Raw genomic sequence first — 15,635 nt, forward strand, 5'->3', positions numbered from 1 at the left:
ATTATGCAATTTGTGCTGCCCATGAAAAACATGTTCAGATCCTTCCTAAACTAACACTGGGGAGTTTTATGGGGTTATGCAGTAATTCTCATTACAACTTTTCAGCCGATATAAAAGAACCTTTTGTATGAAAGTGTTTGTTTTAGTAAACTCAAAGAATTACAAGCTACATTAAGCTGCAGGCTGGTACTGATTCTGCCAAGACTAATGCAGTAAACATTAAGCTAATCAGTAATACACATGGAAGAAGTGAAAAGGACATATCTCCCACTTTTCCCTCAAACTGGGACTGTCCCATCTAAAATCAGGGTCATTTGGGAGGAACGATTAAACAGTGAAAAGCCTGTGTAACTCTTTCCTGTCTCTAACACGCTATGGTATTCATATGGTAGTCACAAGGCAGATTGCATGTCATGCATAATTATCTCGTAAGAAAATATGGATGCTAGCTTATCATGAGTTCATTTGATTTTGTGCAATTTGCTTCCCTTAGCAAGGTTTCAGATTTCCATTACCCCCATATTTCCAATTCCCCACATATTCTGCGAAGGACAAATAGGCCTCATCATCTTCATATACGAGGCGTGGCTATTAAATAACGAGACTGATACTATAATTTATGTTTAATTATAATAAGTACATTTTAACTCTGTTCCCCTTCTATGTTCTCCCCTTCTGTATCCACCTACCGCTGCATTCTTATTTTCCATTGGTCAAAGCCGTGCTGTAGCTCATTATTTGTCAGCTGTCTCAACAGCTCCGTCATTTACTTCTATACCTCAGTAACTGATGCAAAACAGGTTCCCCTGAGTACAGATTTGACTTTAGGGAAAAGAAAGAAGTCACACGGTGCTAGGTCTGGCGAGTATGGAGGGCGTTCTAGCACTGCAATCTGTTAATACATTGTCCTAATGGAGGATGAAACTATATTTCTACAACTTTGACCTCTTTGTTCTGATTCTTTCCCGCAAAGTTGCTATAACGTTTTTGTAGTAATGTTGAATCACAGTTGCTCCTTCTGGTACCCAGTCTTCCAAAATAACATCCTTGACATCTACGAAAACAATTATATGGCTTTGAATTTGGATTTGCCTTGACGTGCTTTCTTCATTATTGGTGATGATGGTGTATTCCAGTGTGTGGACTGGCGCTATGTCTCAGGATCGTACAGGAAGATCCATGTTTCATAACAGGTAATAACTTTATTAAAAAAAAATGCGAATCCCCTTGAATTTGTTCCAAAATGTCTGTATAAATTTTCTTTCAAATTTTCTTGCTCGGCAGTGAGAAGCCTTGGATCCATCGTAGCACAAACTTTTGTCATGTTAAGATCTTGATGCAAAACTTGCCTAACACTTTGTCGATGTTACCATTTCTGCTATCATTCGGATGTGGAGTCGATGGTCCATTCAAACAATTATCTAATTTTTTCCCACATTTTTATTTGTTTTTAACATGCAAGGCTTTCCGGGATGTTCATCATCTTCGACATCCTCTCAACCATCATTAAATCTTTTGCACCACTCAAATACACATGCACGTGATATACAATGTGGCCCGTAAGCCTCGGTTAGTATACAGGAAGATTCCATGGGCATTTTGTTCAATTCAACTATAAATTTAGTTAACATGTTGCTCTACTTTTGAACTAAGCATTTTTACGACATACAGAAAAAAGAACTTCTTCAAGCATTGTGTGACAGCAAACTATTGTGTGAGAGGGGTCAAACTTGCAAAACAATTTTTACGATAGTCAAAGGTCAATATTCCCCCACCACCTTTTAACTCATGCAGTATGGTTTATTTTTTACAAGTACAGTCTCTTTATTTTATAGCCACAAATCGTACAATAAGACTGCATAGAATGAGTTCCATTTGATAGGGCCGGCTCTTGAGGTGTTCAACCAGTGCGGTTCAACAGGGGCGCCGCCCCATAGAGGGCACACCCCTCCCAACATCACTATTTCAGCGGGACAGCACTGTCCCACTGTTCCACCCATGGGACATAGTGTCCCGCAGGTGGTTTGGTAGGGGGGTTGGGAACCACCACCGCCGCAGCTGTGTGGCACTGCCGGACCCCAGAGTAGCTGAATGGATGCGGTGCGCATGCGTGCGGCATCCATTCAGTGCCGGGAGATGAAGTGCTGGGCTCTCCCCCAGCCTGACGTTACACGGGAGCCGTGCCATGAAGGCACATCCCCAAATAACGTAACATAAGGGCATGGCCTATAGTAATTAGGTCACGCCCCCATTTTCGCTTGACATCCTTCCGGCACAGGGTGAGACTACCCCTGGAGCCGGCCTTCCCACTTGACCTCCACAGCGATCGAGGCAAAATATATTTTTTGCCCATTTTGGTTACATTTTAATAATATATATTGAATTTTTTCAAAATAAAAGGGGGAAGGATACAGAACAAGAAAAAAGTACACGGAAAGGAAAGAAAATATAGGGGGGTAATGTAGACCAAAAAATCAACATCGTAAAATACAGTAAACAAATGTATACAAAAAAGAGGAAAAATACAAGCTGTAACAATATAATATAAAAGTGAATCAAAACATATTCAGAGAGTATATTAGTCAGAAGAATTGGCTTCAATTAGGCTAAATGGTAAAGGATCTGACAAAGATGGGTTATTAACAAATTGCGCCCCCTCTCAGTCAGTGACATACTCCCGCCACGCCATCCACTGCATTAACGGAGAAGATGGGGAAGAGGAAAAAGGTATATACTATATCTCCATTAAAAAATGGAAATTAACTTTATGAAACACCTTGAGAATAGGGGGGGAATGGTTGTTTCCATTGTTGAGCCAGAGCTGCACGTGACGCTACAAATATATGTCCTAACACATAGCTCTGATAGGACTGTACCACTGGAGGGTAGATATGTAACAAAGCTAACGAAGGGGATGGAGATAAAGTTAACCCAAATACTTTATTAATCCAGGGGAAAAATTCCAAGCAAAACGTACATAGAGCAGGACAGGACCAAAAGATATGAAAAATATGGCCAACTTTTCCACAATTCCACCAGCACAGCTTAGTGCAGGATGGCCACAAGTTATGCAATATTTTAGGAGTGAGGTACAATCTAACATGCATTTAGATTGTAAACAATTTAACATGCATTTCCGTGTGATTCACACATCTTGACATTTTAAAAGACATGATATAAGTTGTTGACCTTTGAGCATCAGAAATAGGGTGACCTAAATACAATTCCTAGCAAAGTTGAGCTGCAGATTTAACAGCAGGACATAATCCCAAAAGAAATTGATACAAAAAGGAAATACTCCCCCTAGCTCCACCTCAGCTAAGCCAAGACCTGGGGCTCCAGTTTCACGGGCAACTCCTCTGCGACCCTCAGATGCACCGGAGGCTGGGCTGATGACCAGCCGATGAACGTAGGATAGGGTAAGTAAAGAGCTAAAGCCAAAGGAGCTCAAACCCAGTACGTCCACTCTCAGTGACGGTTAGGCCAAGCCCCTTATTGGTATTTTATAAAGTCTTAAAAAAAAATTTAAAAAAAGGAATAATTTGTATGTGTACTGCATAAAAAAATCAGTGATATTAATGTTGGAATGGGAATGTCGAATAAATGGACTCGGCACAGGGGTTGATTTACAGGTCCCAGCAAGCCCAAACTGTAAGAGTACACCAGCACTTGAACCCTCAATGTAAAGTAAATATACTAAGTACCCGCTGATTGGCTAAGAGCATTCTGACTCTTAGCTAATCACGTCTGAATGAAGTGCAGGAAACCACTTAGGAAATTACATTTTGGGACGCTGTACTGTAGCATACAGTACATGGTGTCTAGCGTGGATGGAGTACAGGGAAATGCTCTGGACGAGGGTGAGTGTCATGTGAGTCTCTGGCTGCAGACTGGCTGTTAAACCTGGCTAGCTCCAGCTGGTGTTTATTTTCCCGCCTCCCATTCTGCAGCCTCCATAGCAGCTAGGCGTTCTGCAGCCCCCCTTACAGCTTACCGTTCTGCAGCAGCAACCTCAAGTTCTGCAACCTCTAGTTCTGCAGCTGCTTGGAACTCTTGTATCAGCTGCAGGGGTGACACAGTGTCTGTATCCTTCACATATTTGAGGGAAGTTTATAAGTTCCTGTCCAAAGCAGGTTCCTTACCAGAACTAACAGATGTTTCTGACCTCTTTTGTATAGCACAGAGGGTCCTCAAGGCTCCCAAACAGTCCAGGTTTTGGAGATATCCATGGTTGAGCAGAGGCGGTTAAATCAAATTGACTGAGGTACTAATTAAGTCACCTGTGCTCAACCATGGATATCGCTAAAACCTTTACTGTTGGGGAGCCTTGGGAACCTCTGGTATGGCATATTCATATTATCTATAGTTTGCTTTTTTAATGGTTTTTAATTACTAAAACAAGCTAGATTTAGGGGGAGATTTAATAAAGCTTCAGAGAGAGAAACAATTGGAGATAAATAGCACCAAGCAATCAGCACCTAACTGTCATTTTTCAAACACAGCCTGTAAAGTGACAGTTAAGAGCTGATTGGTTGGTGCTATTTATCTCCAGTTTTATCTCTCTCCAAACTTTATTAAATCTTCTCCTTAGGGGCCTATTCATCATCACTTAATTTTCACAAAAGCAGGTGAAAAAGCAAATTTTCACCTGCAATTGTGAAAATTAAGTATTCGGGCCATTCATTAAGAAGGTAAAGCAGGAGATCTCACAGATATCTCCTACTTACCTTCTGTTTGCGGAATGGCCTGCTGTCCCCATACACTTCAATTCATCAAGCTCCAAAAATATATTTTCGGAGCTTGACTGCAGGAGCTTTCGCCATCTTCAGATGGCGAATACCCCCGCCTGTGGATCGCTACCCGCTCTTCCCTATGGGAAGTAGGTCCGTGTTGCGAGAAGGGATCCTTTCGGGTCCCTCCGCCCCTGTCCGGCTTCTTCCGCCGGACATCGGGGCTCTTGTGCGCATGCGTGACCTGTAGGTTGCGTATGCGCACCACCGTCACTGCTCCGATAGAAGCAGTGAAAAGATTCACTGCTCTGAAAGGAGCAGTGAAGCCGCTCGCGGGGGCAGCTGATTTCACATCAGCTGCCACCGCGCCGGAGCAATGCTGAATTGCTCCGGTGGCCGCGGCGAGTTAGAATGCTAATTATCGGGGTCCATTCGGACCATGATAATTAACATCATGAATAGGCCCCTAAGTATTTGAATTTAGCCTTGAAGCCTTGACTAAGAGATCCCAGCTTTTTCCTGCTCTGTTGCTACATTTGTATGTAATAGTTTGTAAGACTTGTTTAAAACGTTTGCTGATATGTTGTTACAGATAAGTATCTCTTTCATTGATTATATAACTGAATGTGCGGCCCTTTTGAAGGTTGGAGGGCCACACATTGCCTTGCCTGTCAGAGATCTAATAATGAACTGTTTGGTCCTGTTGGCTAAAAGTAGCTCTGCAGCAGCTGTTTTTTTATCACCAGTTTTCCCAGCAATATCGCTGCAATTACCACCCTCCTAGAATCACCTATTAGTTGGATTATCACACTGATGGTTTCACTGGTGGAAAAGCAGTGTTTGACAAGGGATGTAGTTAATAGACCGGCGGACTAAATGCCGCCGGTCTATATCCCGACACCAGAAGACCGGCAAGGGAAGAAGATACTGTATACGTCGAAATACCGACGCCTATCTTCATCCCAACGCCGAAGTGCGACTGTCCCTAGCACTTTGCCGTGGGGGGGTTTGGTGTTAGGTTTCAGCAACCCCGGAGGAACTTAGGCTTAGGCACTCCCTGGGGAGGGTTAGGCTAGGGGACGGGGGGATAGGGTTGGGTGCCGCTGGGGGGAGGTTATTGGTTGGCACCCCCCGGGAGGGTTAGGTTTAGGGTGCGGGGGAGGGGGGGTTAGGTTTAGGAATCCCTGGGGGTAGGGACTTAGGGTTAGGCACCACCCCAGGAGCTTAGGGTTAGGCACCCCTAAGGGACGGTTAGGGGGGGAGGGGGGAGGGTTAGGTGACTTACCTGCCACTGTCGGGATTTCCTCCTGTCGGGCTGACGCTGTCGGAATTTGAACCGCCGGCATTTCAATTCCATTCCTTTGACAATGATGATAATTACATAGCTATTCGATTTTATACATAAATGGTTAATGTCAGCTAATGTATTACACTACAGTGTGATATGTATAATAACTTCAATACCTTAGTGCCTAACTTGATCATATATGAATGTAGGGACAAAATGAGTGATTGCAAAACTAGTATCAAATTAGAGTCTATTATCAGAATAAATTCTTAATATAAATTGTGACAAAAGTACTGATAAGGTCATATACTATATATTTGTCCCAGGTTTCTGACCTATATGTATTAAAACCCCAGGAAAATGTCTGTGATTGCAAAACAGACAGGGATGTGCATGCTCCAGAGTTTTGATATAAAAACTGTGTTTTTATTAGGGGTGAGCGGGTTCGGATTTCTGAAATTCGAACCCCCCCGAGCCCCCCGATCCGAGTCAGGCTCGGCTTTTCCCGCCTGACTCAGATCTGAAATTGAGGCAAAACGTCATCATCCCGCCTTCCGGGTCTCGCGGGTTTTGGATCCTATATAAGGTACCCGCGTCGGCGCCATTTTCTCACTCGGCTGTGGACAGTGAAGAGGGAGGGTGGGAGTTAGGGCTGGCTGGGCTGTGTAGTGTTGTAGTGTAGTGTAGTGCAGTGTAGCGTTGTGCTGTGCTGTGCTGTGCTGCTGTTGTCCATAGGGGCTGTGTCCACTACTTCAAAGTCCATAAGGGCTGGCTGGACTGTGTTGTGCAGTCAGTTGTCCATAGGGGCTGTGTCCACTCCAAAGTCCTGTGCAGTGTCCCAGTCCTAAAGGGGTGCTGTAGTGTTGTCCAGGGGGTGCTCTGTCCGTCAGGGGTGCTCCCCCCAAGTGCTAAAAAAAATAAATATTTTTTCTGTGTTTGTGAATTGTGTGCACTGTGGCTGCACGTGCATCAACAAAGGAGCAGCGCCAAGCGTGCGCCTGGGTCCCATAAGTAAAAGGCCCACTGGCTTGTCCGTTAAAGGGTGCTGTAACCCCCAAAGGGCACTCCAAACAAAATAAAAAAATATATTTTTTTGTGTTTATGAATTGTGTGCGCAGTAGCCGCACATGCATCAACAAAGTAGTGCCAAGCGTGCACCTGTGTCCCATAAGTAAAAGGCCGGCTGGCTAGTCCGTTAAAGGGTGCTGTAACCCCCAAAGTACACTCCAAACAAAATAAAAAAATATTTTCTGTGTTTGTGAATTGTGTGCGCAGTAGCCGCACGTGCATCAACAAAGTAGTGCTAAGCGTGCGCCTGTGTCCCATAAATAAAGGGCCGGCTGGATTGACCGCTAAAGGGTGCTGTAACCCCCAAAGGGCACTCCAAACAAAATAAAAAAATATATTTTTTTGTGTTTGTGAATTGTGTGCGCAGTAGCCGCACGTGCATCAACAAAGTAGTGCCAAGCGTGCGCCTGTGTCACATAAAGAAAGGGCCGGCTGGATTGACCGCTAAAGAGTGCTGTAACACCCAAATGGCACTCCAAACAAAATAAAAAAATATTTTCTGTGTTTGTGAATTGTGTCAACGAAGGAGCAGCGCCAAGCGTGCGCCTGTGTCCCATAAGTAAAGGGCCGGCTGGCTCATTTCTTAAAGGGTGGTGTAACCCACAAAGTGCACTAGTCTCCAACAAAAATAAAAAATTATTTTCTGTGTTTGTGTGCGCCTTAGCCGCACGTATATATCAATATAACATAAATGGAGGACCAAACTTTCTCCGAAAAAAATAAAATAGGGAAAGATCAAGAACCACTTCCTCCTAGTGCTGAAGCTGCTGCCACTAGTCATGACATAGACGATAACATGCCATCAACGTCGTCTGCCAAGGCCGATGCCCAATGTCATAGTAGAGGCCACATACAATCCCAAAAGACAAAGTTCAGGAAAATGACCTTGAAAAAAACATTGAAATCATCTGAAGAGAAACGTAAACTTGCAAATATGCCATTTACGACACGGAGTGGCAAGGAACGGCTAAGGTCTTTCCCTATGTTCATGACTAGTGGTTCAGCTTCACATGACGATGGAAGCCCTCCTCCCGCTAAAAAAATCAAACGAGTTTAGCTGGCAAAAGCACAGCAAAGAACTGTGCGTTCTAAGAAGATATCACAAATCCCCAAGGAGAGTCCAAGTGTGGTGGCGGTTGCGATGCCTGACCTTCCCAGCACTGGATGGGAAGAGGTGGCTCTTTCCACCATTTGCACGCCCCCTGCAAGTGCTGAAAGGAGCACCCACAGTCCACTTGCTGATATGCAAATTGAAGATGTCACTGTTGAAGTACAACAGGATGAGGATACTGGTGTAGCTGGCACTGAGGAGGAAGTTGGCGAGGAGGATTCTGATGGTGATGTGGTTTGTTTAAATCAGGCTCCGGGGGAGACAGTTGTTGTCCGTGGGATGAAAAAGCCCATCACGGTCATGCCTGGGCAGAAGACCAAATATTCCACCTCTTTGGTCTGGCAATATTTCTATCCAAATCCGGACAACAACTGTCTTGCCATATGTACCATATGTAAAGGTGAAATAAGTAGGGGTAGGGACGTTAACCACCTAGGAACATCCTCCCTTATACAGCACCTGCAGCGCGTTCATAAAAAGTTACTGTCAAGTTCAGAAACTTTGGCTAAGACCGTAAGCAGTCCAGGGACACCTAATCCCTGTTTCCTGTTTTATCCAAGGAATCGGTGGATGAGGAGGATGAGGATGACATCTTGCCTCCGTAGAGCCAGTTTGTGCAGGGACACATTAATTGCCAGCTTGTTTTGTGGGGGCCCAAACGAACCAATCATTTCAGCCACAGTCATGTGGCAGACCCTGGCGCTGAAATGATTGGTTTGTTAAAGTGTGCATGTCCTATTTATACAACATAATCCCAAGGACAATTCCATCTTGCACCTCTTTTTTTTCTTTGCAGTATGTACTGTTTGGGGCCTAGTTTTCAAACTGCCATCCTGTCTGCCACTGCAGTGTCACTCCTAGATGGGCCACGTGTTTGTGCCGCCCACTCGTGTCGCTTAGCATAGTCATCCAGCTACCTCGGTGCAATTTTTGGCCATAAAAACAATATTGTGAGGTGTTCAGAATAGACTGGAAATGAGTGGAAATGAAGGTTATTGAGGTTAATAATTGCATAGGAGCAGAAAAACCCACAAATTCTGTGATTTAAGCTGTATTTATGCTTTTTTTAAAAAAAAAAATACAGATACAAAACCCAGAACCCAAAACACGGAAAGGGTGGTTTTGACAAAACCAAACCAGATCCAAAACACGAAGAAAGATCCAGATCCAAAACCAAAACACGAAAAGTGGCCGGTGCACACCCCTAGTTTTTATACATGTGTGCCTCCCCAGCCATTGACCTCACCGCATATCACTGGGCTCCTGGGGTTAAAGATGGAGAGTGAGGACGGGCTCAATCCATTAGAACCATTTCAGGTCTTCAGCCTGAGAACTTGGAAATTAGTACTTGCAACTGTAACAGGCTATTAATAGTGTGTCTGTGGTTTTTCAGTGTCTTACTACATGAGGAAAGAGGCAGCAAGCCTGTTAAGAGGCATTATGATTTATGACCAGAAGTACTGTGTGTGGTAGGGGCATTAGGCCTCACCACTGATGAGAGAGGGAACGTCTATGATTAGTTAGAACCCAGATGGGTTAGGATTTTATTTTATGTTTTTCTTTTTCTGTACAATAAACTAGCTTCGGCTAATTTCATGGAAACCTTGGACTGATGTGCTGTTTCCTAGCTGCTGTATGTTTGTAAGTGCCCATCTACCCCAGGAGAGGGCACCCCCGACTTGATCTTATCATAATATGCATAGCATAACACCTAATATAGTTAAATAGAAAAATATTAATCATAGATTGGAGTTGTACAATGTATGCAAATCCTAACCTTTAATATTCTACAAGCAACAAAGTCCAGTAAAAAGACAGTGGTAAATGTATCAAAACCTTTTACTAATATGTTTTTTGGCATACTTACCCGAAAATCGGGTGCCTCTCCCGGCCCCCTGGAAAGGCAGGCAAGCCGACCCTCCAGCCCCCCCCCTTCCCCGCGGTTACAAAAGAAATCCCCACAGCGGGGAAGGCCCATGACGCGATTCATGGGCCTTCTCTCGGTAAGATGCCTGGCCGCACCCCCTATGGTGGGTACGCCCCCTGCTTTGCCGATCTGGTTGCTCCCTACAGGAAGGGCCAGCCATAATGTCAGCAAGCATGGTTCTAGGTTCTGAGGAGAATTTCAGGCCATGTTTGCTATTTTGTCATCTCCTGCAGGCTGCCATCGGTACTACAGGCACTTCACTGTAATCACATCTACTATTAGGGCCGCTTTTAGATCTCTCCCCCCCAAAAAAACCTAAAGAGGACTCTTCTGTGTGTGCTCCCAAAAAGGGGGCGTGGTTTCATGACACGCCCCCTGCTCATCAATCCAGGGGGCATGCCGTATGGAGAGGTAGAGGGTGGCAGGGAGAAGGTGGCAGGGAGAGGTAATGGGTGACAGCGTAAGGCAGTGGGTGACAGCAGAAATCAGAGGGTGACAGAGAGAAGGTGGCAGGGAGAGGCCGTGAGTGACACTAACTACCCAGTCGGTGACTGGGTTGTTAGTGTGTGACAGAGGAAGGTAGAGAATGACAGAGGAAGGCAGAGGGTAATAGGGTGACGGTGACAGGGAAGAGGCAGACAGGGAGAGATAGTGGGTGACTGGGTAATCAGTGGGTGACAGGAAGATGCAGTGGGTGGCAGAGGAAAGTAGAGGGTGACATCCACATTCATGTTAATTAAACCTAATCTCTAACAGTCTCCAAATATGAAACACACTCATCTGTATTAGAGCCATCAGCGCTCTCATTTACTGTCTGCCCCCAATGACCTGCCTTACATGCCTGTATTTCTCAGCATTGAGGACAGCATTAATCCTGACCAAATCCCCAACTCCATTTGCTGAAATGCAGCCCCAAACTTGCAAGGAACCTCCTCCAACTAATTATTGACAGAAGGTTTTGAGAAAGCCTACATTCACAGTTCTGTGGTTAGTTCTCCAGGATGTTTGGAACAACCTCCCAGCCGAGCAGCTTAAAAAACTGTGTGCAAGTGTACCTAGAAGAATTGATGCTGTTTTGAAGGCAAAGGGTGTTCACACCAAATATTGATTTGATTTAGATTTCTTTTCTGTTCATTCGCTTGCATTTTAATTGGTAAAAATACACTTCTATTTTTGAAAGCATTCTTACTTTGCAGCATTTTTTCCACACCTGCCTAAAACTTTTGCACAGTACTGTAACTTCAGTTTGTACAATAAATATCACTTAACACAGAGGGACAAATTAAATGATAATCACCAGGGCCGTTACTAGGGTAGTGCGGCCTGTGCCATGGCACAGGGCACCGCAGGGCAGAGGGCGCTGTTTGGGCCTGTCAATTTTCTGTTTATTATCATTCTCACTTGTAGCTTCCTCTTCTTTTAACCCCAGCATCTCCTGGCTGCCCCACGGCAACCTGGGTTACTGTGCAGTGTGAAATGGGCCAGGTTGAAATAAGCTGGGTTGAGCAACCTGGCATTTTAACCCTGGTAATGAGCAGGATTAAACACGGGTTCAACCTGGCTCGCGATGCAGTGTGAATGGGTAACCTGGGTGGATGTGACCTGGGTCCCGTTCACTGCATAGGAAGAGCAGACGCTGGCAATGATCTCATCTCCAAGTGCCATCTCAGCACATGATGGCGGTGACATCGACCCCACAATAAGCCAGGTAGGGCCGCCAGTCTGAAAGGGGTCTCACCCAGGAAGGACGTGTAAACAAAATCACTGGTGTGACCAAACATTGCAATCTGAAAGGGGCATTAATCAGCCTATTCTTTGGTCTAACCTGTCCACACTGAGCAAAATCAGCTTCTAACATTCCCAGCTCCAACTTGTTTAAATTAGGGATGTGCAGGCTCGGATAGGTTCGAGTTTGCACGTGGAGTTCGGATTTTTCCCTCCAAAAAAACGGAACTCAGAACGAGGCAAAACGTCATCTTACATGGACGAACATCATCATTCCTGGACAAAAGACCAGGAATGATGATGTTCGTCCATGTAAGATGACGTTTTGCCTCGTTCTGAGTTCCGTTTTTTTGGAGGGAAAAATCCGAACTCCACGTGCAAACTCGAACCTATCCGAGCCTGCACATCCCTAGTTTAAATATAAAGAATTTCAGAATGACCCGCCCTTGTCCAACTGACAGAGCAGCTGATTACAATCGCTTTCTGAAACCAGTAATAATCAAAGTAATATCTGCCTGTCAATCAAAAGGTCCCTGTCTGCCCCTACACTAATACTCTTATTTAACACAACCTTAGACTGACATTATACAGTATATGACATACACACAGAATCATAAGACAAGTGGTTGGATATAAAAAGGGTTTATTTTTTATATATTTTTAATAGTAACAACAAGCACTGCATGTAGAAGGTACAGGTACAATAAATACCTATTAGAGAGCTTACAATCTTTTTTGCACCTGAGGCACTGAGAGATACAGTGATTTGCTCAAGGTTGCGCGGTACTGGCCTTCAGTGTTCCACAAAAGATGGATTTTCTAGGTCTCTTCTTCCGAAGGCCAACTCAGTGTTAGACACAGGGGGAAAGAATTGCTCTATTGCTCTTGTGCTCTATTTCCCCCGTGCAGTCACATAACCACTCTGCTTGTAGGAGTTTGGGAACAAATACTGGTGCTTCCCTGTATTACCACTACAAAGAAAAGATCACTAGGTTCTTTGTAACTGTTGTACAAACAGAATGCCGACACCTCTAGCACACACAAAAAAGGAGAAGGATGTTAAACTGCGCAAGTCCCCGACAAATATTGCAGGTAGCCATTTGTAAATTGTACCAATATACAGTCAATGATTCCCCTATAAACCAGTGACATCACCGAGGTGTGAGGTGCACAGTGTCTCATGCCTCAGTTGTATTCCTAATGAATTTATAGGCTACATTCTCATTATTGATATAGGTCCAGATCACACAATGGCTACATCCAATGAGTGCAGGTGACAAGTGAAGGTTGATGTTCTTTCACAAGCTGATCATAGTAATTTGAAGTGTTAATGAAATACTGTTTCTAATTGCAATCAACTTAGTGTAAAAACATTTTCATCTATGGCCAATCAGTACAATAATGTTTGAATTTATGCCAAACATAAAATACTAACAATATATTTAAAGTTTGTGCAACAGGTCACAGATAGACCTGGTCATAAGAATAAATGCCAAACCCTGCCCTGCTCATTTATCTTGCGGTAGGTATATCAGGACAACCTACCAGGTTCACCAGGGGGCTGCATTAGAGTGAGAAAGGTTAATCCCTAGACATGTAAGGGACATGTATGAAAACTGTTCCGCAGGTAACTATGTAGAAAAAGTGATTCAGATTTTGACATCTTTTTCAGCAGTAAAAAAATACGGTTAACACAATAGTTTCTATACCGTTACATGTACGACGGTTTTCACACAAGTCTCCATTATATTTATTTAAAAGGGATAATTTGCCGAAGTCAGAAATAGTGAAAGATACCAGAGATCCAAAAGACACAGAAAATTAAACAAAATGAACAAATGTCGTGGGAGCTGATAACACCTGAATAAGGAAAACCAAAAAAGTAACCGCGATCAGGTGATGGGGGAGAGACGACCGCTAATTAATGTAGGGAATGCAGACACTGCCGTTCTGCTTCATCTGACATCTTTGGTCATCAAGATGCTCAAATATGGATAAAAGAGTTTCTCCAGCTCCCTCAAACAGAAAGCAGTTCACAAACAATATATGTCCAAATATAAAAAATACCTAATCATATCATGCAAGGAACATAAACGGCATATTAATACAAGTCATTTCTACAAAAGAAAAATATTTTTTTTAAACAGACACAGGTATTGCTTAGAACACAGCCTAGAAATCAGCTGCATTGTCACAGGCGCTCTCCATGGCTGGGGGGCTGAGCATCATGGGAGATGTCGTGCAGCAACCACACTTTCCACCAAGGCTTACAAGGTAAGAATCAGCCAGGTCTAAGGACATTATGGCACAACAATTGTATATGCATCACAACAGTTTTATTCTCATAACCTATATATAGAGATATAGGATGGATGCGGCATCCCTTTTAAACTGATATGTCTAATTTTCTCTACTATAACTATATGTGGAGCAGCAAATTCCATTAGTGCAGAGAGAGAGTTCAATGAATGCGAACACATGCTCCATTGTAATGCACCGTGTGCCATGGGCAACGTGCAGCAGGTTAGAACCAAACACCTCGCCTGGCATAGTGACTTTCAGACCAATAGTGATCTGTGTTCATGTTCTCTGCTGCCATGTTTGGCGGTGGTGAGATGCAGCTTTAACTAGATCATGTCAAGAATACTCCTCTGTTTCCAAGAGGAGCCAAGGAGGTACTGGCACAAGAGAGATTATCAGACGTGGCGATCATGCTAGCTAGATCATCATAGAAGTAATGGCGTGTGCAATCGTAAATCCTGCTGTTTCTCTGCTGAGCACTCGGAAAAAATGAATCCAGACAGCAGGGGAGAATCTCCAGCTTATGGCAGGTTAGGGCAGTACACCTCACGTCACCATGAGTTACTGCTGAAACATGCATCCCTTTATCAGAGGAGGAAGAATCTCCAGTTCAATCACTGACATTAACAAAAGTTCACCTCATTCCCTACAACACGTTAAACTTTGGACTTTATTGTAAAAGGAATTAGTGGATTTCTATGACTAAGAGATTCAGCTTCCGTCCAATCACATTTGAAGAGAAGGTTGGTTCACAGGTGGGACGCTGAAAATTGAAATAAGTTCTAAGATGGTGACTTAAGCTGGAGAGATACCTTCCCAGAGTGTGTATGGAAGGAACAATGTGAGGATACAGGCCTAGCATCTGCCTCAGATCATTTAGACGAATGCTTCATGGTCAGGAGTGCCATTTATTTTCAGGTACAGCTTGGAGTCTTCAATCTTCTGTTTCCTCTGCTGTTCCAGACTCCGCTTAAAGAAGATGAGGTAGAGTGGGAGGCAGAAACCGAACATGCTCACTCCCAGTAGTCCCACATTGACCTGTCATTATAGTAAGAGACCAGGATATGGATTAGTATAAGCAAATGACACATAATAATGGGAATAGCACCAGTGAAGATTAAGGGATATTTAATAAACTTACATTTCTCCAAACCTAAATATCGCATAACATCGCATTTTTCTTATCGCCATATTTAAAAGAATTTTGGTGCTGGGACAGGCAAGCGAAAACGGCCTGTCCTGGCAAAATCCTCACGGACGTTATGCGATATTTATCCTCTGCATGAGCTGGTTAGAGCAGGTGCATTGTGGGCCCAGGAGAGGCAGATGATGGCAGATGCCAAGGAGGGTGCCGGCGGAGAGGAGTGTCAGAGCGAGCGCGGTGTCATAAGGTAAGTGTTTGGGCTTACAGTAAGGGTGACACAGGGGAACTTGCTTGGCACAGTGGTTGGCTGCGGGCACCGTGTTCAGTAGTGGCCGCTGAGT

General features: G+C 44.0%; 1 protein-coding gene across 1 annotated transcript in view; it reads right to left on the minus strand.

Annotated features, from left to right (window-relative positions):
- Positions 1-12,475: 12,475 nt before the first annotated feature.
- SLC43A2 (solute carrier family 43 member 2) overlaps positions 12,476-15,635 on the minus strand; it is a 73,755-nt gene continuing 70,595 nt past the window's right edge. Inside the window, exon 14 of the mRNA XM_088454825.1 lies at positions 12,476-15,188. Coding sequence (XP_088310951.1) covers positions 15,027-15,188 — 162 coding nt within the window. The 3' untranslated portion in view covers positions 12,476-15,026. The remainder of the gene's footprint in view (positions 15,189-15,635) is intronic.

Source organism: Taudactylus pleione, unplaced genomic scaffold (genome assembly GCF_031769625.1).
Source record: "Taudactylus pleione unplaced genomic scaffold, aTauple2 ptg000040l, whole genome shotgun sequence".
In the NCBI taxonomy this organism is placed as follows: domain Eukaryota; kingdom Metazoa; phylum Chordata; class Amphibia; order Anura; family Myobatrachidae; genus Taudactylus; species Taudactylus pleione.